Below are 24,032 nucleotides of genomic sequence, written 5' to 3'. Positions count from 1 at the left end.
GAAGGGGGATGGAGACAAGACTAGACTGATATTGTATCTAGGAGCAATAAACTGTCATTCAAAATAAAAATTGGCTAATTTAGAGAGTACAGGGATTGCCGCTGGGCTAGTTTAATTATATTAACGTCCCGTTTGTAAAGCAACATTAGGTCTATTTTAGGACAGACCTCATAATTTTTCACCACGGTCAGATGACGGCACCTGAGCTGCCCCCACCTCACCAAACTTCCACATCATAACAGCGGGAGGACGTTTGGCCCCGACGAATTTAACGTGCACCAGACCCACTTACACGACGGTTCTTCGGTGGAATCGGGTCTCGAACCTGAAATCCTCCGAGCTATTTTCCGAAGCCGAGACCTTACCACCAGGCCACCGCGGCCGAGAATGTACTTAGGGGTAAAGTTTTAAAAGCTATACCTGAAAATGAAGTGAAAAGTAGGCGATCATTGATGATGCATATGTTCCACTTGAGTCATAATATGAAAAATCGACAAAATTTCACCTGTTGATATTGTTGTAGGAATAATTATTTTTGCCAATTATTTTAAATATCTAGATTCCTTTTGATGACCTGAAATTTTACTAAAAAATATATTGCTGTTTATACTTTTCTTATGCTGTTAAAACTTTGTATGTTTTATTATATTAAAGGAAAAAAGGCGCTTATCATTCCAATTACGCCTAACATTATGCTTTTAATTGCTTTTAATTTCCTTTTCAGTCACGGACATGTGTCCTCACCCACTTCCGCAGATAAGAAATTAAGATAAACTATTTCTTTCAAACGAACAAGTTAGATACGTCCGTTTCAGGTTTGATTCTTAGTTCCAAAAACATGCTCTGCGGAATAATTAACAATCGCCTTTTCTTGATGAAATAGTTCGGTTTTTTTAACCGCCACTGGATTCCAAGAAGGAAGAAACTATCAAATTTCCACAGTTTTTGATTTCTTTTTAATGATTATAAAGAGGTGACAATTCATTAAAAAAAATTCATAAATTTCTGCCAAGAAAGTGAAAATGCTTGTGGATGATTTCTGACTATTTATTAGGCGATTATTTGAATTCTGATATCACAGATTTAACGATTTCTAAACACCAAAGACAGTTAACGGATACTAAATTTTGCTTATTCCTGATCTGAATGCTATCATAACTGCAACTATGAATTCTTATGAAAAATTCAGCTTATTGATTACTGTTTTGGTTCACTTAAGAATCCACTGTGTTTTATCAATTGTGCAGACTGCATGTCAAAGACATCAATTCCGATGTGATGACGGGGAATGTATATTCGTAGGAAGGGTGTGCGATGGACGCAATGATTGCAAAGATTGGTCTGACGAAACACGTTGTAGTAAGTGTTTTTTTTCCTTCATATTTTTTAAAAATCTTCCATTCATAAGAGAACACTTTAATAGCTGCGGGGATAAGGTATCGCCTTCCAGACAGGAGAATCATAAATTAGAAACCACATTCCAAAAAGATCTTAATAGCGTGGCTACCTGGTGCACATCAAAATTGTCATCTTGAATTGGTTGTCTTCGTGCCATTGCAGTGCATATGACAAGGCCTCAGCATCGGCAACATAGCTTTGTAGAACGAAACTAGATCCTCAAAAAAATATCTGATGAATGTGAAAGCTCTAAATTAAATGTAAAGTTTAAACGTAAAGCTGCCTAGCTGTTATGAGCAGAAAATTTCACACGGAATATCGTCTATGCCATCCGACTTCAGTACAAAATTATTTGTGACATTGTAAAACGATGTTTGTATTGCTTCAAGAATCGAAAATGAGCATAATTTTACTAGATTTAATTCAACCTGGCATAGCTGGCATTTAAAATCATATAATGTCCTTTTTGTTACTAGGTCCCGGTTTATAATTCATATTTTGTGCCTTCAAGCAGGCTTTTTAAATGAATTAAATTAAACCGAGTAAAAAATATGTAATTAATGGTTATTATTAAATGCAAAACTTCATAAGCAGCAATCGTAAACTCTGATCTCCGCGGGAAAATAGTCACAATCAAAAAGCCGAATTTTAACGAAGTTTCGCTATATGGGTATGATTGGTATTCTTTTAAACGGGTTATAAAAGATCAAATATCCTCACACTGGTGTGGCTTTGAAGGCATAACAATAGGCTCTTCTCTGGTTTGCTGATCTTTTTCATTTCAACTTAGTTCGGACGGATACATTTCCGTTTAGTTCCTTCACATATTCTTGTGATCTAAGTTTCAGGTATTTTAAAGAATTAAAAAACAAATTGTTTGTTGAAAATGAATAACGATTGCAAAACAATTGCTTAACACTTAACTTAGATAACAGATTGAATCAACGAAATCAATTTATGATTTTTTAAAATCCTTTACTTTACTCATCATGCACCGAAATTAAAAAATGATACGATTTAAAAAGGGCAGCATGGTAGTTTAAATATTATATATATCTAATCTCTATTATTAATAAGATCAACGTATGTATGTTATTGCTGGGGCTGTATAAGACAGGCAGTTTACATAGAGCTATTAAATTTATCTGAGACGTGTTTTGGAAGACAGAAATGTGTAGCACGGAGCTTTGAGGAAATTTTAATAAACTAGCTAAAAATGTATTGAAATTTTGAAATTTTCCTATCATAATTTTTGAAATTTCTATATCACGAAATCATTTTAATATTTAAAAAAATAGTGTCCTTTTTATGATACCAATTAAACTGCCAGGCAAAATTTTCATTTATTTTAGTAATTTTTACACTAGGTTTCTTTTTATAATTGAAATTCAAATTGCTTTCATTTTTCTGTCAAATATTTAACCGCAAGAATTTCTACCATTTTTGAAAGATGGGTAAGAATGATTTTATTTAATATATCTGTAGTTTTTAAGCTGCAATAGTACAAAAGCTAAAAGATAGATGAACCTTCAGTAACATTTTTCACTACACTGTGATGTCATGGGACTTGATTCTACTAGTAAGATGAATCATGAATATAATAGTATAAGGAAATAGTTTGATGCTTAAAAATTTTCCTTGTGAGAACTATGAGCATTTATATATATATATATATATATATATATATACTAGCCGCCTTTGGCGACCAGCCGGTTCGCCAATCTTAATGTTCGTTAAAATTTTAATAATTAAATATTTTATGCAATTCCAACTTTAATAGATTCTTCAGCAAAATATTTTAAAACTTCAAATTTTGATAGTCATATAATTCACTCATAATATTATAAAGGCCTTCAGTCATAACGTGATATGTATCTCTCTAATTTTCTGTTACCCCTCGTCGAATTTATGGTTTAAATTAAAGTGTAAATGATTCATCTGCAATTAATATAATAATATTTTTTACTGAAATAAAGCATTTTTTTAATAATATGATTACTGATAATAGAGTCACTGAGCGTTTAAACTTTATGGGCACTAAAGAATATCTTTCTTAATTTATGTCATATCTCAAGAATTTGGCAACAAAATTTTCTCAGATTCATCATGAACGGATCGATTCATTAAGAATGTTTCATTTTAAATGCATCAAACACTAAGAAAATAAAATGAATCGTTTAAAATAATCGGTCGAAAACAGGTTTAAAAAAACTACTTAAAAAACGATGTACTTAAAACTATAAGCATAAACAAAAAAAATATATAACTAACATAAATACAATTTAATTACAAAAGCATGCAACTAACCTAAAAATAATTTAAATCATTGAAAACAGGTTAAAAAAAAACTACTTAAAAAACGATGTACTTAAAACTATAAGCATATACAAAAAATATATAACTAACATAAATACAATTTACTTACAAAAGCATACAACTAACCTAAAAGTAATTTAAATCGTCCGTTGATAATGGTTGCCATGCCAACAATCAGAACACAGTGCGCATGCGTGAATTTTCTTCGCCTTTTACGGTAACGCAAATGCGTGAATTTTTCTACGCCAGTTGGGGTAACGCTATGCAGATTATACATTTTTAATTTCCTTTATTCTGTGTTATTTTAATTCAAAAGTACTTCAGAATGAATCTGAAACATGGATTAATTAACAATGTTTAATTTTAAATGCATAAAACATTAAGAAAATAAACAGAATCGTTTGAAATAATCCGCCGTAAAATGTTAACCCTAGCCTTATTACTGTTGGGAGAAAAAAAAATAATAAAGCCTTATTCATGTGGTGGTGGAGAAAATGGAAGAGTTTTTTGGCGGAAAAGTTGGCGGTGGGGAAAATAGAAGATTTTTTTGGCGGGAAAGTTAGTTTTTAATTAATAATTAAAATTCTAATGAAAATTTCAAAAAAAAGGGACCCCAGGTGCACATTCCCGACCTCTAAGGTATACATGTACCAAATTTGGTAGCTTTATGTCAAATGACCTGGCCTGTAGAGCGCCAACACACACACACACACACACACACACACACACACATTGAGCTTTATTATAAGTATATAGATATATACATATAAGAGATTTAATTGAAAGTAACTTGTAATTTCTGTAAGATTTTCCGTCGAACTAACTGGTAGCCAAAGGCGGCTAATAAGAAATCATTGTCTATTAAATAATATCACCATACATCTTTTCGTAAGGACTGCATTTCTTATCGATTTCTGAAAATTCACAATAATTTTATAACTGTTTATGATTATCACACCGATACACACAAATTATTTTGACTGAGATTTTAATTTTTGTTAATAATTTAAGTATTTTCTAATATAATTTATTTTAATGCAATTATATTATTTCTACTAATCTTTACTAATGATTAAGATGAATATGTGTGTATGATGAGTTTCACAGGTGAGGCCTTTTGTCCTGTTGCAACTAATTATGGCACAAATATATTTGGAAATGTGAGAATGTGCACCATGAAAAGATCTCTTGAAATTTTAATTAAAATTTCAATTAAATAAAAATTGAATTGAATATCAAAACATTTTTTGGTGATAACTTTCGAAAATATTACATAAAAAAGAAGAATTTTACACCTTATTAAAATTTTTTTAAATGTATGTTTAATGGTATCAAACTAATTGACTTGCATTGTTTTCCTGAAAGTTTAAATTTAAAAAAAAATTTTCTTGGTTTATTTACAGCAATAGATTACATTTTTTTTCCTTACATTCAAACCATTTTCTCTGTTTCTTCAAGTATTTAATCGCATGATTTTTTTCAATGTTCAACGTTATGGGAAAAAGATTCTGCTGAATATCTATGAGTAATATACAACACAAATAAAATAGTCAATTTACAAAACCGAAAAATTTAAAAGACAGATGAACCGAACATTATCAGTTTTAATAGAAAGATTCCAATATGCAATTAAAAAAAACTTTAATAAGATGAAAAACACGATTTTAATGTCTGACAATTTGACCAAACCATACATTTGAAATTATATCCAAACGATTTATCTGAAATTAAATATAAATAATATTATGAGAGAACTAGAAAGAGATGACTAGTTATACCATAAATCTATTTGATTTTTTGTCACATTTTTTGAATCCAAAATTTGAATCCAAGGAGTTTTCGATTCTATATAGATTTTAATCTTAGGATTAATTAAATAGTAGAGAAATATTTAAAACCAGTGAAAATGGTCTCCCCTAAACTTTCTTACATACTCTTTAATCCTTCAACCGGATTGAACGTAGAAAGTCGTCCCAAAGAATGATTTCTATAAAGACTCGAACGTAGAAAGTCGTACTTCTATTACTATTCGAAAATCGGCAGATACGTCATAAATCGTTTTCTGAAAATTATCCTAAGATCGATCGTCTGCGATGTAAAAATTATTAGAGCTTTCTCCTTCTATGATAATGGCCATTTTATGAAGATTCAGATGCTGGGTATTTGACGGTCAATGGGTTAATAAACTTATATCAAAGAACGTCTTGCATGGCACTGGTGTGCAATAGTTTTGAAATATTAACCTTGAACGGGAATTTTGCATTTTTACTGAATATATCGTGCCATTCTTTGCGAGTTATTTTGGATGTTAATCTCTGGCATGCAGTCAATAGTATCCAAAAATCGAATTTGTGCTTTTGACTCAATTTTCTCAACCGACTGGAATAAAGAATTTGACAGAAAACTGCACTTTTATCCCATCTAAATTTTTTATAGTTACATCAGTGTGTCTGAGTTAGCACGTCTATGATACAGACCGACAGATGATCAATCCCTTGTAAGATTTGGCTCAAAATTTAAAAGGTGTCTAGACTATAGACGTTATTTTGTGTTCAAATTTTATCCATCTAGTCGTATCTCTCGTCGTTTTGTAGTAAACGCGCTAAATTATATTCGAACAACGGACAGATACTCTTCTGAGCTATTTTTCCTCGAAATTCAATGGAAATATTCAAATATGGTGTAAATTTGGTACATGGTATATATACTAAATTTATTTTATCTTGATCAAAGCATTTGTGCGTTATCTTTGCTACAGACAGATTGACATTTTTCTAAAATCTGGTTTTTTGAACTCAGAGAACAGGTCTGAAACATAGAACCAAAACCTCTATTTCAGATTTTTTAACGATTACTATTCTTTCTCTATACTACATATCCGAGAAAGTAAAAAATATATTTATTTTTAGAAAGATTTATGATTGCTTTCACAGAATTATCTTTTCATTATTAGTGACCAAGTTTATTTTAAGCATAACTGGCTTATAAGAACATGTGTAAATTAAGGTTCGAACTCGCAACGTTAAGGTTCATAGCCGAGTAAGAAAACCCCTAGACAAAAGTGTACACTCCTTTCCGGAGGTTTTTATCTGGCTTATGAAGTTACCAACACAAACACCCTTAACAGAAATCAGAAATAGTTGAAATGACTGAAAAATCATTAAATATATTAGATTTTAAGTAAGAATAGAAATAATGTTATGAATTGTATAAGTATTTCTTTAATTAATTGTAAGTTAAATCAGTTTCAAGAATCTACGATAACAAGATTTTATAATTACTTTACAATATTTCAACTAATGGAAAATTGTTATGTATCTGGCAACAGCCACATTAGAGAAAGGAACTGTTATGTATCTGGCAACGGCCAGATAAGAGAACCTTCCAGGCTATGTGACGCGCGCGTGTTTGTTTTACCTTTTTGAGTTCCGTAGTTCTTCGTATTGTACTTGTTCGGTGTAGTTGTTGGTTATGCTCGTTCGTGCCAGTGCATCTTAATACTAATAAATATTCTTTGCGTGTATGTAAAACGAATCGTATCGTCTCTCGGTCTACCTGGCATACATGACAAAAATATCAATCAGATTCAAATGAATGGCTATAAATGTAAGGAAAAATGATGCCAACAATTATTTTAATTTTGAATAATTTATTATTTATAAATGGGAGATTTAAAGAAATTAGCTGAAAGACTATTAATGTACAAAATTTGATGAATCGGCGAGTGTAGTCTCTCCAAAATTTTCTCGCATACACTCTAATAAACTTTATATGTCAGAGAACACCTTACATGTTGTGAAATAGTTTCAAAATATTAACTTCCGCCTTGAAATTAATAGTTCTATTGAATTTATCATGTCATCCTTGGTGCGTTATTTGACGCTTAATCCCAGGAATGCTGTGGGCCGCGGTGGCCTGGTGGTACGGTCTCGGCTTCGGAACAGGAGGGTTTCAGGTTCGACACCCGATTCCATCGAAGAACCGTCGTGTAAGGGGGTCTGTTGCACGTTAAATCCATCCTGACCAAACGTCCTCCCGCTGGTGTGGTGTGGTGTGGAGAGGGGGGCAGCTCAGGTTTCGTCCTCGTTATCTGACCGCGGTTCAAGATTACGAGGTCCGTCCCAAATTAGCCCTAGTGTTGCTTCAAACGGGACGTTAATATAATTAAATTAAACTAAACTAAACAAACCCAGGAATGCTGTTAAAAGTATCTAAAAATCGAATTTCTGTTTCAGACACGCTTTTCTCAACCGATCAAAATAAAAATTTGATACAAAACTTAAATTGCAGTCACAAAATCCCATACCAAATTTGATATGTTTAATTCATTGCGATTTTGAATTACGGCGTATGCATGCTTCTGTAAGTACAGACGGTCAACTTCTTATTGGACTTGGCTCAAAATTTGGCGGATGTCCGCACTATAGACATTAAATTTTATTTCATTTATCATGTTAACTTATATTTGAACAGCCGGACATACGAATTTCCTATGAATAGATTTGACTCAAAATTTGATAGAAATTTGCAAGTTTGGTGTAAAGACCGTATACTAAATTTTAACCGTCGAACTCTAAGTGTTTTTGAGTTATCTTTGTCACAGACAAACAGACATATGGATATTTTCCAAAAATTTGTTTTTCGAACGCAGGGTGATTTCAGACGTGTACTCGAACTTTTGACGATTTTTTTACTTTCTCTAAACTACCTTTCTAAAAAATTTCTACTATACGAGAAAGTCAAAAAGGAAATTAGATGCAAAGAACAGAAAGTTGCCAAAATATATATTTGCTAACGATTTTTTTTTTTTTTTTTTTTTTGCAGGTGATAGAAACTATCCAAAATGTCCAAAAGATTATTTCCAGTGTCTCTCAGATAGACGCTGCATTGATTATTCGTGGCTTTGCGATGACGACGAGGACTGTAGTGACGGATCTGATGAAGAGAACTGCGGTAAGATTAATTTTAAGATAATAAATGTCAATTTTATTTGAATTATGACTTTCGAAATTATGGATCGTGTTTTAAAGTAGTGTAACTCAAACCGATGCAGAGATTACAACTTTTTTGCAATAAACCATATACAAAAAATATCATCGCATATTATTGCACTGTAATTTCATTACTACGAATTCATACTTCATCTTCTAACTGAGTGTCTCAAAAATGACTGATGGATTTTGAAAAATTCATTAAAAAAACGACAGAATGCGATATAAAAGTATGGTTTGCCGAAGTACGTTTGGGAAATCAGAGAATTTTATCTCACCTAATTGCAAATTTAGTTAATACTAGCCGCCTTTGGCGACCAGCCGGTTCGCCAATCTTAATGCTAGTTAAAATTTTAATAATTAAACATTTTATGTAATTCCTACTTTAATAGCTTCTTCATTAAAATATTTTAAAACTTCAAATTTCAATTCACTCATGATATTATGAAGGCCTTCAGTCATAACGTAATCCGTATCTCTCTAATTTTCTGTTAGCTCCCGTAGAATTTATGCTTTAAATTAAAGTGGAACTAATTAATCTGCAATTAATATAATAATATTTTTTACTGAAACAAAGCTTTTTTTTTGTAATATGATTACTGAAAATGAGTCACTCAGCATTTAAACCTTATGGGCACTAAATAATATCTTTCTTAATTTATGTAATATCTCAAGAATTTGTCAACAAATTTTTTTCAGATTCATCATGAGCAGATATTTATTAACAATGTTTAATTTCAAATGCATCAAACACTAAGAAAATAAACAGAATCTTTAAGATAATCGGTCGAACACAGGTTAAAAAAAACTACTTAAAAAACGATGAACTTAAACTAACATAAATACAATTTAATTACAAAAGCATACAGCTAACCTAAAAATAATTTAAATCAAGTCAAATAGATGTAAACAATCAGAACACAATGCGCATGTGTGAATTTTCAACGCCAGTTACGGTAACGCAAATGCGTGAATTTTTCTACGCTAGTTGGGGTAACGCTATGCAGATTAGAAATTTTTAATTTCCTTTATTTTGTTTTATTTTAATTCAAAAGTACTTCAGAATGAATCTGAGAGATCGATTAATTAACGTTTAATTTTAAATGCATCAAACATTAAGAATATAAACAGAATCGTTTGACATAATCGGCCGAAAAATGTTAAGTCTAAGCCTCATTACTGTTGGGGAAAAAATGCTGAAGCCTTACTCATTTGGCGGTGGGGAAAGAAATGATTTTTTTGGCGGGAAAGTTAATTTTTAATTAATAATTAAAATTTCAAAAAAAGGGACCCCAGGTGCACATTCCCGACCTCCAAGGTATACACGTACCAAATTTAGTAGCTGTAGCTCAAATGATCTTTTCTGTAAAGCGCCAACACACACACACATTGAGCTTTATATAAGTATAGATTACCACTGGACAGGTGGCGCGACGAAATATGACAAATAAAAATCGGCATGGAAATGTTGTAAGGACCGTTTCAAAAAATTACGCAACTATGTTTTCAATGTTAACTCTAGTTGTAGCAACAATGTTAGCCCTAGTTGTTTAGGAAAAAAATGAGTTACAGAATGCGATTTCAAGTACTTCGTGTTCACCTTGTCTTTAGCAAATCGTCTTGAGGCGCCATCTGTCGGTAGCAATGCTAACTAAATTTGGAGTTTGTTGAGATGAAATTCTCTGATTTTCCAAGCATAAGGCTGCAAACGATACATTTCTATCGCATTCCATCTTTTTATATTATTATTATTATTACTAATTTTCAAAATTCATCTGTCATTTATGGGGCAACCGGTAGATGTTTTAAAATATTTGGATTACCAGGAAAACGAGAAAGGTAAAAAAATAAAGCAGATGAAATTTAAAAAATTCTAAGTGATAAAATAATAGTTGTTAAAATAATGATAAAATAATAGGACCAAAGTCAGAAAAGTTTCTGTTACCAAAAAATTGATTTTAATTTTTTTTCTACTTAGAGAAAACAACTTGTATAGTACCAAACGAAAAAGATCAAAAGTATTTTACAAAGATGCACAAAAGTGATTTAAACAAACCCAGTATGCTTAGTATTATTTTGAATTAATCTGAGAAGTGCGAGGAGAAGTTTTTGTTAAAGAATTCTTTGCTAAGTTATATTTTTAAAAAAAATCATTTTATAATATTAATAAATAATAATTTATAGCTAAAAAGAAAGCACAAATGCGTTTTAGAATGATAACGATATTTCAAATTAATATTGCTTAAATATTTGTATTTCATTTAGCTAAAAGTTTTAAATCATGACGGCAATACGAGAGCAAGAAGTATTTTTCTCTGAAAATATAATATTTTTTGCAAACGAACGTCGTGAATAATTCATGATTAAAATAATGATTACTTTAATTAAAAGTGACACGCATAAAAGCATATATGATATTTATATCTTCAGCAACTGAATATTACAGATAAGCATATTTAAAAAGTTAAACTATTTTAATATTATCAGAATCTTACTTATTTCAATATTTTAGATCATCGAATAACACAAACAGGTAAAAGTGAAGACATTTTCAGCAAATGATCATTTCTTCTTCTAATAATAAGACGTTAGTGGATGTTAGTCTGTTTGTATAGGTGCCTTAACAACAATCTTTAGGCATTTTACTTGCAAAAAGGCTTCAGCTAAAGACTTTTTAATAGAAAAAATTTAGAATTTTGATTAATCAGAAATAAAGCAAAAGTTTATAGTTTTTCTGCGATTACACCTAAAAACATAATTGCTCAAAATTATCCTTGAAATCCTTTCTAAATTTTAAAAAAATGTCTTTTTAATGATTTTATTTAATTATCATGCAATTTTGTAATTATTGGCAAATATTTAAAATTATTTTTCAGATCATTCTTAATACCGCTTTCACTGTTGCAATAAAATTTAAGCAGTTTCCATTATTTCAACAAATCTATAATCGAATGATTTTTTTTCCCAATGTATAAATCGAAGGAAGAGAGGTTATATTTATTATAAGGGCAGTTAACATGAGAAATAAAAAATAAAGTTGAAACAATGACCAACGACGTACAAACAGATATGTTTCTACAATAATTACGTTTTAAATGATAGTATAATATACCAGTACCAGGTTTTATAAAAACATTCAAAACAATCAACAATAAACAAAATAATACGACTTTAATTTTTTATCTCAGTTTGGGATTTAAAAGAATCATTACAGCATTATTTTTTTGGATTATTGAAAGAATCATTACAGCATTATTTTTTGGATTATTGAAGGAATCATTACATCATTATTTTTTTGAATTATTGAAGGAATCATTACAGCATTATTTTTTTGGATTATTGAAGGAATCATTACAGCATTGTTTTTTGGATTATTGAAGGACTCATTACAGCAAGTCATACATACGATTTATCGATAAGCATATATTATACTGACATTTAAAGAAAAACATTTTCCCGGAATCACGCCAATTGGTTAAGATGAGAATGACCAATAATTGGCCAAGAGACAGCTGGTTAAAATGAGAACATTTCCAATTCTTGAAATAGCTTTAATATCACGACTTTCTTTATCCCGATGTTTTAAATTATTAAATGTGATGAAATAATCTTCAGGAAAATATGAATGCAGTTAAAAATATTATGAACGCATTTCAAATCATAATGTTTGCCTTAATTTATAAGCATTTTATTTAAATCATAAGTTTTCATTGTGTTGTTAGTAGAAAAATATCATATAAAAATGGATAATTATTTCGGTTAATAATCGAAAATTATCCAATTAATATTCGAATTGTAGACATTGATTTTTATATTCATTGAAATAACAAGATAAATGCAATTAATAATTTTACAAGAGCATTTTGAATCATAAATCTTACTTTAATTTCAAAATGTTATTTATAAGACTTTTAATTCAATCTTAGCTTTTTAATCAATTTGTATTCGACATATTTTATAAAATAATACTTATTACACTTCGGTTTTTCTAATTATTAATGAAGAACAAAATTAAAACTTCATTCCTTTATTAAAACGGTGGATACCTTAAAAAAATTCATGATTTCTATTGATACTGCTGTTTCTTCAGTATCAAAATGTAAATTTCTGTTTTATTGCAGTTCCAGCCTGTGGAGATTATCAGTTCGAGTGTTTAAAGAACAAACAATGCATTTATATCATGAAACGCTGCGATGGAAATGTCGATTGTAAAGATGGTTCCGACGAGCGGAGCTGTAAGTATCATTCGTTAGATTATTTCGAGACGATTAACGCGTATTTCAATACAAATCAGAGATTAGTATTTTTATCTATGTTATATAAAGTTGGTTTTAGAATACTTTAAAAACCAAAGCAAAGTTTTAGGGAAAGTACTGGCATAATTTTAAATAAAACAAGTTCTGAACCTTTATCTATCTTTCTAAACCTTTTTTTTTTCAAAAGTTCGATGGGTTCATTAGAAAATTAGAAAATTTTGGTAAATAGGTACAAAAGCAGATGTGTGGATATGTTTCCGCTGGTGCATCAAGAAAAGAAGGGCTTGCTTATTTTTGTGGACAATCTTACATTAAGGCATTATATGATCTATCACGCCCAGGGGCAAGCTTGATTGAATAAAATTTAAATTTACCTGAAGAAGAGTGACTTTTACTTTTTTCTCTAGATATTTTGTTGAAATAAAGATCATTGTTCAGTGTAAAGTCTTATCAAAGATATCTTCATATTTCATTAATAGCAAAAAAATTTCTCCGATAATTTTCCCTAAATTCTGTTTTTTCTAGAAGAAAATAAGTAATTTTGGACCCGTTTTATAATTCAATACTTCAAGATTTGACATCAGCTTTCATGGAATGAAAATTTTAATAACAATTGCAATGAAAAAGTGTCGAAAGAATCAGCAATCGTTGTCGGAAGTTCAGAAATCCCATTGAGAAAAACCACACACCAAATTTCATATTGAAGTTCGTTTTATAAATACTTGTCAAGAAAGACGAGCTGGCACACTAAATTTTGATGAATATTTTTCAAAATTCGAAAAAGTCACATAATTTTGGTGAAAGGGATACAAACCATGTAACTTTTTGATAAACATGTAGGCCGTTTCATCTATCGATATTGAAGTCATTTTGAGCTAATGCATAATCAACAAATACAGTTAAATCTTTGTTCTTTACAAAGATATAAAAAAAACAAGCAGTACTATGCAAAAAGAGAATTCGCTTCGTTCGTGTGAGCTCCTTCGCTTATATAATCTCCATGACAATATATCAAATTTTTCAGAAAGGACTCAAATCTAGTTCTTAAGTACAGTTAATTCTTTGACACATTTGATCCTAAATTTGATATAAAGCTATACTTCTATTATTAAAATCAGTAAGTGGAGAATGACCCATCTTTCTGCTCTGATATTTCACCTTTTAGAATCCGTTGTCAAACATTACAGGGCACTGTGTTTTTAATACTTCGTATTCAAGGAGAATAAAATTTCTTTAAATACAAAAAAATTGGACATGAATTTTTAAAATATGAAATCTCCCTAACAATTATTAACCTAGCATGAAAATAATGAACAATAGATTAAATGCACAGTTTTAATGTTTTTTTTTGTGATGAATAATTAAGGTTATTTTTTTTTTCTTTTCAGGTCGTGCTTACAATTGCCCATACTTGCACTTTCCTTGTGAAAAAGACCCCCGCTGTGTTCCTAGAGCATTTATATGCGACGGCGAAAACGATTGCGACGATGGTTCTGACGAAATGCACTGTGGTAAGAATTGGTTTCACTAACTAAATTATTTACTTTCTTGTATACATAGTATCGAGAAGGTATAGTAATTAAATTTGAAATCGAAATCTTGATGAATTTCCACGTTTTAGACCACCCTGAGTTCGAAAAATACATTTTTGGAAAATATCCGTCTGTCTATGACAAAGATAACTTAAAAACGCTTTGATCTAGACGATTGAAATGCATACTTCGCACACCACGGGCGTCCTGGCATAGGGGTAGCGCGTCTTCCCCGTGACCTGTGCATCCTGGGTTCGAGTCCCGGTTCGGGCATGGTTGTTTTTCATATGTTCTATCTGTGAGATGTGTGAATGTGCCCCCCTGTAAAAAGGGGTTGTGCAAGCGAATGTGATGCGTGAGTAGCTAAGACGTACTCTTGGCCCTAGTTGGTGCTACTGAAACAAGAGACGCTCCCTTGGCTTAAAATCACTGATTTCGTCAGCGAGCTTGTCCATGGCAAGTGCCATTATAAACAACAACAACTTCGCACACCAAATTTGCAGATTTTCAAATTCTGAGCAAAATCTATTCATAGGAAGTCTGTCTGTCTGAATAGAAGTTAATACAATAATTACAAAATAAAGAAAGCTAGATAGATTTAATTTGGCACACAAATTTAAGATCTATAGTGTTGACAACTGTCTAGTTTCGAGCCAAATCCAACAACGTGTTGATTGTCTATAGGTTTGTTCTTTTAGAAAAATGTAAACACGATGTTTCAAAAATGCAATGATTTAAAATATATTAAATTTTATAAGGATTTTTCTAAATGTAAGGGAGATTTTTGTCAAATTTTTGTTTTAATCAGTTGAAAAAAACTCGTCTAAAACACAAATTTGATTCTTGGATACTATTGACTCATGCCAGAGTTTAATCGCCAAATGACTCACCATGGATGTAACGATAAATTCAGTCAAAATGCTAAATTCACTCCAATATTTCGCAATTATTGTATATCAATTGCTTGCAAGACGTTCTTTGAGATAACACCTTCATTAGAGAATATGAGAGAAAGTGTTAAGGAGATCACTCCAGCTGATTAATTTTGTACTAAAATTGTAAATTTATATAAAATATTATATATAGAGAATTCTTGGAAATTCGTTAAAAAATCCGAAGTACTTAATTGTGAGATTATTTCTTTTATTATTATTTTTACTTTTTATATTACTGAATCTTTATTTATATTAACAAGAAATAGAAAGAGTTTATAACTTCTTTTTGTAATGTGTTTCATCTAATTCCCTTAGAGACAGAGTGGTTAAAATTTAAATCACTTTCGTTAAGCTATGAAGCTTTTAAGCTAATAACGTACTGAAATTACGACTACCTTGATGTATTTTTAAAGGAATGTCTATCATCTTTATAATTCTTTATCAGATTTATTTATGTTAAAGGTCACACTCACAATAATTTATCAAACAATATGTATTCGCCATTCTGTGTGCATGCAGTATGAATATAATAAATAAATATTTTTATTGCAACATTTTTTTTATCATGTGAGAATATCATGTTGATTTGGTTAGGAAGTTTTGAAGCTCGAAACCACGTAGGCAATGAATATTGAAGCTGGAAATCGCGTAGACAATGAATAAAGCATAAATGGCAATTTTCATCATCTTTTAATTGCATATATTTTTTTACCTGCTTTTACCAGCATTGCATTATTATTATTATTATTATGTATGCTTCTTTCAAAGCAGATGCATTTTTATAAGGTTGGCCTGCTTTTACCAGTATTTCTTTATTATTACGTATTCTTCTTTGACAGCAGATGCGTTTTTAAAAGGTTGACGTAGAACTATGACATCATAGATGTTATTTCCTCTCAAAATTGGTCGAACTCCAAAAATTTGTTTGCCAGCTAGAAAAATTGAAAATGAAAGTTTAAAGAAATTATCATTATATTATATTATATTATATATATATATATATATATATATATATATATATATATATATATATATTGTTTCAAACCGGTTTAAACTGGTTAAATACTTAAATTAGTGAAGACAAATAATGACATAAAAATAATAATGTTCTCACATGATAACTTAAAATTTGCGATCGTAGATTTCATTTTAATTTTTATGTTTAATATTTTTGCTTTTTAACTTTATCTATATAGGTGCCTTTCCTGAAAAAACGAGATTTCACATACACATACAAAAAACACTTTTTACAGCTAACTATTAGATTTAAAAAAAAGTCTCGAAACATTTTATGCGAATGTTTTAAGTAACGACTCTCGTATTCTTCAGAGTATTCATCTACTTCTTCAACCACAATAAATCCTACAACAACGGAACCGTCATGTCCAGACAACTACTGCACGCACGGGGCAGACTGCGTCCTCATCGAGGGGGGATACTATTGCATGTAAGTAGAAATTGTTCTTATAATGTTTATAAAATTTTTATGTGTAAAACATGTTCTTTGTTCCAATAACGTACATAAAGAAAGTTTTTTTTAAAAAAAAAAGATGAAATTTTAATACAAATTTTTAGATAGTATACTTTAATGACTAATTCGATAAATTATTTTTTATAACTCTAGGTAAATGGTTTAAGAGATTTGATTTATGATATAATATGAATAGAAGAAAACTGTGCAAACATAAAATGGTATAATTCATTAAAAATTTCTATAGTCGATTTCCATGGATTCTAAAATTCTTCAATAAGTGAATAAAAGGAAAAAAAAAATCAGTGATTAGATAAATATAATGAATAATGCCAACCACTCTGTGGACATAGTAAGAGAAAAACGCGACGAACTAAACATATAATTTCGCATATAATTTTATCACTAGAATTAATTAAATATGAAATTAAAAACAAAATATCTCATCTGGTTGACTGTCCTACCGTCCGTCTATTCCTGTTTACATGAACACGGTGACACAAAATTGCGATAAACTACATAAATAAAATTTGATATGAGCAAGAGTTTTGGATTTTCTCGTGTGTTCGTGTTGGAGTAAGAATTTGGAATTCGTGTTCTCGATGAGAACACATAACCTCACTTTATTTCATTAATGGATTTTAATCTTTTAAAATTAAATTAATGGTTAATTTCAATCAAAAGTCTATACCATAAAAGTTATGCACCATTTTATTGTAACTTTGAAAAAAAAGATTCTTTAATGTTCGTACTATTCAATAATAAAATATATTGTTACGCAAAAAGCGTGGTTGGAGTTCAGTAAAAATAGCCCAGTACTAGTTGTTGAAGATGATGCTTTAGTCTATGAATATTTTGAAAGAATTGAGCATAGGAGTTAAAAATAAAGCCAATATTCACAAAAAGAACGTTACTTGTAGAGATTAAACCCATGGTAAATCGCTAACTAAATACCATCTCATTATAAAACAGCAATGATCTATCTCGTTGTTCACTGTTTCCAAATAAGGGATAGAATTTTCTAGAAATATCTCTCAGATCTCGGCTCATAATAGAATATCTCCATAATTCCTGTGTTTTCGAGAGCCTTCATTCTGGCCTCCAGAGTCACGAAATTCATCGCCAAATGATCGATAAATTCAGAGATCATTGACCTATACTCTGTTTCACCCTAACTTGGCAGTATTGTAAAAGGTAGAAAATGTGACGCTCCGCGTTGGGAAAGAGTTCCCTATCAATTCCGACTTTAAAATAGTTAAAATGCGCAGAAATTTATCAAATAATATCATAAATTACAGAAATCCTTTTTTTATCAATATGTATTTAAAATTATTCTCAAGTTAGAAGTGCTTATATGTTAAGTATTTTGTAAATAAAGCGAACGAATAAAACTAAAAGATTGACATAATGAATTCCACTTTGGCTAGAACCGGTCTTCAAGGTCAAATATTTGGCGCACTTTTCTTTTACATCTCCGCCAAACATTCAGGTCTTGTAAAATATGATGATTTTACATTATTCTGTATTTGACGAAAAATCCATGCATATTTTCGTAGAAATGAAATCCCAACATTAGATAAAGTTTTAAAAGATGTGAATGATTATACAGATATCTTTTCGAAAAACATTAGCCGAACTACGCTTTACCGAATATTGAAAGATTTAGGGTTTTCTTTTCAGAAACGATGAAACGAAATGAAATAACATTAATGATTTATTAAAATAATGTATCAATAATATTAAAAAAATAATGAAAATAAGGAAACAATTAATTCTCCGATAAAGTGATAATATGATAAAGTAAATAAATATTTACTATTTGGCGAAAAATTTGCGAGATAAAGTTTCGCCAGTGATTTGCATTTCTAGTAACTTTGTACTTTAAAGTAACCCAGTTCCCCTGATAACGACTGCGATTCGGCATCCCTAGAATATACACTACTGCCAAGTTAGGGTGAAACAGAGTATAGTATCTATTTAATATCCATTAAGAGAATCCGTAATTCTTGTTTTCCAGTGATGATTCTAATATTGCAAGAAAGCAATAATATAGATTTGTAGCAATATTAAAAATTAGAAAGTACATGAATTGAAAAGGTCAATGGAGGAGGAGGATATATGAAAGCAAACAGACACAGATATTTTTCGTTAACCATTTCTAATAAAGGTTTAGGAATGGAACAAAGTAGGTACGTAACCTACCTTTTACCCAAGTAAAAGATTGTTAGAGGTATTTAGCACAATTTTGTGAGTTTAAATAAAAGTTTTTAATGACATTTTGTTTTAATCGTATCCAATTATAATGAACGCAAATCTAATGAAAGTAGAAAATAATTAAAATAGAAACTCATGAAGCATTAGATAGTAGTAAACATATTTATAAACACGATTTAAGCTGGGTACTACATTTATAAAATAGTTTATTTTATTAAAAAATCTGAAAAGCAAATAAAAATCATAAAAATATGATATGATAAAAGGCAATATTGTCTAGAACCAGGCACAATTATTATTATGAGATAGAAAATTCGCTAAATTCATTAATATTAAAAAGTTTATGTTTTAAATGTAGTAAAAAGTACAATTTACTTGAAGTATTTCAAAGATCCGTGGAAAGGCACTATGTAGCTATAGTACCTTCCTTTTTTCAATGTATCAATTGTATCACTAATTTAATTTTGAGGTTATACTACCGCAATTTATCCTTTAATGTTTTCAATGAACGAAATTATTAGTTCCCTTTGTCCAGAGAAAAAAATATATGCCAGGATTCGGTTTTTATCCAATCTTGACTTCCTTCCTCTGCACATACCCAGTAACAGTGCACTGCTTTTAGTTTAACCAAACATGCGTTTTTCCATACACATTTCAAACATTATATATGACTAAGGAAAAGTTTTAGCTTATTATAATTTTGAAACAAAATAAATTAAAGACACTAGTAAATAAAAAATGCAGCATTATAAAATTTTTCTTTGGAATAAAAAAATATTTATAAAAAGAGAATTCTCTGCGTTCATGTAAGCTCCTCCGTTTATATAATCTCCGTTCACAGGGTACCGAATTTTTTTAGAAAGATCTCAAATCTTTCTCTTAATAGAGATATCGCCATAATTCTTGTAATTGCTAGTAGCTGCACTTTTGTCAGAATCATCCAATTCGTCTTCAAATGGTTTTCAAGGCAAGGCTATTACCATATAGCATCCATTGAGAATTTCAGTAAATCTGTCTATGACACTAACAGCGTAGGGAAACAATATTATAGTTTCATACAATTCTCCTTTATATTAGTGGGAGTGATTTCACCAAAATTTTCCCGCATATTTCTAATAAAGGTATTATGACAGACAATACCTTGCATGACACCAGGGTACAACAGTTATGAAATATTAATCTTTAGGGGAGGATTTAGCATTTGTACTGAATCTATCGTATCATCCTTTGCATTTAATCCCTGATATCGAAAAATCAAATTTCTGTTTTAGATGTGTTTTTTTCAACCGGTTTAAATTAAAATTTGTGAAAGAATTTCAATTTTAGTCACAAAGTCGCATACCAAATTTTATATAGTTAAGTCAATGTGTTTTTGAGTTATCAGGTCAACCACTTGTTGGATTCGGCTCAAAATTTGAAAGTGTCTACACTATACACGTTAAATTTGTGTACCAAATTTTATTCATCTAGCTCTCTTCATTTTGTAGTTATTGCGTTAAATTATATTAACATAGGACAGACGGACTTCTTTTGAACAGATTTTGCACAAAACTTGATAAAAATCTACAAATTTGTGATAAAGATCATATGCCAGATTTCATCCATCTAGTTGGTCACAGACCGAAGAACGTGCAATCAGATAATCAAAAATGTGTTTGGGGGTCTAAAACGTGGAGTTCAGAGTAAGAATTTTTTGACAATACATTATCTATACTTCATATATGAGAAAGTAATGTAGCCAGGATTTGTAACATTTATAATTAAAACTTGTTTAATTCGATCTCTACATTGTAATTTTTTTTATATTTTCAGCTGCACCCCATCTTTCACGGGAGAAAAGTGCGAAACTAGAATCTCTGCTGAAAGGAAATTCCATGATTTAGGAATTGTTATAGGCATATCTATGGCGCTAATCATTCTGCTCATAATCGTGTCCTTACTACTTTTCTGCTATTTTAAGAAGTAAATAGTTTCGTTTGATATATTCTTCATGTGAAAAATTTTTTTAAAGGAATTATGAAATTTTAACTTTTTAAATGTTTGTATTTTGGATATATATTGATATCGTTACATATCGAAATTATACTGGATCAAGAAAAAGCAGAGTTATGAATGTAGTCTCAGTCCTTTTTTACTTATGTGCAATCATTTTTTAGATGAAATCTTTCAATTTAGACATCCACTTCAACGAAATGTATGATCAGATCCTCATGATTTCACGCAGACACTTCACTGAATGTACATAGACATGAATTCTGCAATTCAAAATCTAGTGTCATTTTGCTGTATGGATATATGAACATATACATATTAAATAACAGTATCTTCTATAGAATGGTTCGTACTTTTTGTTCATGGGCATTTTATAAATTTGTAAACATTATAAAAGGGTAATTATAAAAAAAGCGCCATGAAATTTGTTGAAAATTTTCATAAACATAAGACATGCGATACAAAAAACAATGATATTCTTACAATATTAGTCTTCTGGCAATATTACACTGATTTCAATTAAAACATGTATTAAATGTGTGCATATTGTCATCAAATTTCACCCCCCCCCACACACACATACAAAAGTGCATATACTCTATAGCTTATATCAATTACTTTTTCGTTGATCATGTTTATTGATGTAACGATTAAAGATTATGTGTTGTAAATACTTAAGACGTATTTTCAGTTTCCTCATAAGAAATCTCCAAAATTTTTGGCATATCAGTGTGATTTCAAGTAAACAGATATCCACATATTCAGATTGCATAAATCTAAGACTTGGTCAAACGACGAATATGACACATGAGTAGGCACTGATGTTTCAAATATTCAGCTTCAATAATTTGATTCGGACGCAGAATAGTTTTAACATCACATGAGCAGGATAATGCCACTTGAAGAGGATAACAGATGAACAGGCATTTATACTTCGAAATTACAGCATCCTGAATTGATCACCGACTGAGTGTAGTTTTTATGTTCCATGAGCAGGCATTCATGTCTCAAAACTTCAGTACAAACAAGTAATCTGCGACCATTGTCCAGTTTAGTCCAAGTACAGATTGGATATTTAATAGAATCAGATCTTGAACAAATAGTCTCCGAATCCCTGACCGAAATTTCTTAACAGTTCTTCCAAAATTCCGATAATACGATCCCTCTGGAGAATGAATACTTTTTAAAAAATCTTATACAAATTTACAAGTTTGTATTCATAATCCTATACTATCTACTTTTTTCAGTATGTATTAAAGCGCTTTTTCTGGCATATCATTGCGTGTTTGTGTTTTAGAATTCACAAATACATAAATATACAGAGTTACAGGCAATTGATTCTTTAATTGGTCCAAAATATGACACACACATCTTGATTTCTAGTTGTAAAACTGTTTGGGATCATTTAATCATTTATTTCACAAGCATTAGGAACAGCACACAGACTTTTGTAAACAATTTCAGCCAGAATTTTTTTTATCAATTTACAATTTTAGTACAGATACTACGCACAAAATTTCATTTGTACTCGCAGCGTTTTCGACTTATCCTACTCATTGATGTTTGTAATTCCTAATGATTCTGAGAATTTTATATAACAAGGAAATTAATCAAAATCTTTAATTGAAATATTCGACAATTACAGTATTTTCTTTTTTTTTACATTTTACATAAAAAATAGTGAAAAACACATAGAATATATCTAAAGGTTAATTATTACATATTGTTACCTATATTTTCCCCATAAACATGCGATGAATTAAATTAAATCCAAGAGCTGGATAATACTTCTACATTTATTCCAAGAAAAATTACACCTGGATTTAAAAAAAACAGCCAAGATATATTCAAGAAATAATTTTTACAGAAACTAATAGAAAAAGAAAAAAATTAATCGTTAATTTGAAAACAGTAATAGCGTTCAGCGTACACGATTCGTTCTGGGAACACGACGTTAGAGAAAGAATAATTCTCTCACTCGCTCTCCGGAGATATGTAGATTTCCCGATTTTACATGACATCTCTTGGAATTATTCTGAAAAATCCTCGGATCTCGGCTCCTAATTAAGATAGAACCATACTTCTTGCATTTTCAATAGTTAATTTTTGTTGCCAAACAAGTTTGTCGCCAACTTCGGAGGTCATTGACTGTTATCCATTAAGAATGTCTACAAATCTCTTTCCAATCATAAGACTGGCAAGAATGTCTACAAAAATGTCTTTCCAATCATAAGACTGGCAAGAATGTCTACAAAAATGTCTTTCCAATCATAAGACTGGCAAGAATGTCTTCAAAAATGTCTTTCCAATCATAAGACTACCAAGAATGTCTACAAAAATGTCTTTCCAATCATAAGACTAGCAAGAATGTCTACAAAAATGTCTTTCCAATCATAAGACTAGCAAGAATGTCTACAAAAATGTCTTTCCAATCATAAGACTAGCAAGAATGTCTACAAAAATGTCTTTTCAATCATAAGACTAGCAAGAATGTCTACAAAAATGTCTTTTCAATCATAAGACTAGCAAGAATGTCTACAAATCTCTTTCCAATCATAAGACTAGCATGTCAAGGAAATAATATTATAGATTTATAACAGTATTACTTAGAACTCTGCTTTAAAAAATTGGTTTTCTTTTGTTAATGATTCTGTTTTCTTGAAGAATCACACGCTTAATCTTTTTTTTCTTTTTCCAGAAGATCTATCAGATATTCTACAGCCCTGATGTCAAAAAATGAAAGCCAAGGGCCGATCGCTTCTTACTCTAAAGAATAAATGGAATAGCATTTGCACAGGAATTACAGTATTAAGATATCTATGGAGCTAAAAATGACTGAAAATAAAAGAAACAGAAAAAAAAGTACAAAAAGAAAATAACTTCATTTTGCTCTTGGGACATACAACACAATGCTATAAGTTCTATGT

The 24,032-nt window shown here is 30.3% G+C and overlaps 1 protein-coding gene across 2 annotated transcripts; it reads left to right on the top strand.

The window, feature by feature from the left end:
• Nucleotides 1–811: 811 nt before the first annotated feature.
• Nucleotides 812–24,032, top strand: LOC129988585 (very low-density lipoprotein receptor-like). Of its 2 annotated transcripts, XM_056096837.1 has the most exons (7): nt 812–1,359; nt 8,539–8,667; nt 12,827–12,940; nt 14,350–14,472; nt 16,758–16,875; nt 20,926–21,075; nt 23,804–24,032. In XM_056096837.1, the coding sequence occupies exons 1-7, from the start codon at nt 1,167–1,169 to the stop codon at nt 23,880–23,882; spliced, it is 906 nt and encodes a 301-aa protein (XP_055952812.1). In that variant the 5' UTR covers nt 812–1,166; the 3' UTR covers nt 23,883–24,032. The 2 variants fall into 2 exon arrangements, with proteins under 2 accessions (XP_055952812.1, XP_055952813.1); XM_056096838.1 differs by lacking the exon at nt 20,926–21,075.

The sequence above is a fragment of the Argiope bruennichi genome, chromosome 10 (assembly GCF_947563725.1).
Source record: "Argiope bruennichi chromosome 10, qqArgBrue1.1, whole genome shotgun sequence".
NCBI lineage: Eukaryota > Metazoa > Arthropoda > Arachnida > Araneae > Araneidae > Argiope > Argiope bruennichi.
Note: the sequence above shows the minus strand (reverse complement) of the source record. Positions and strands in the feature narration are given on the sequence as shown.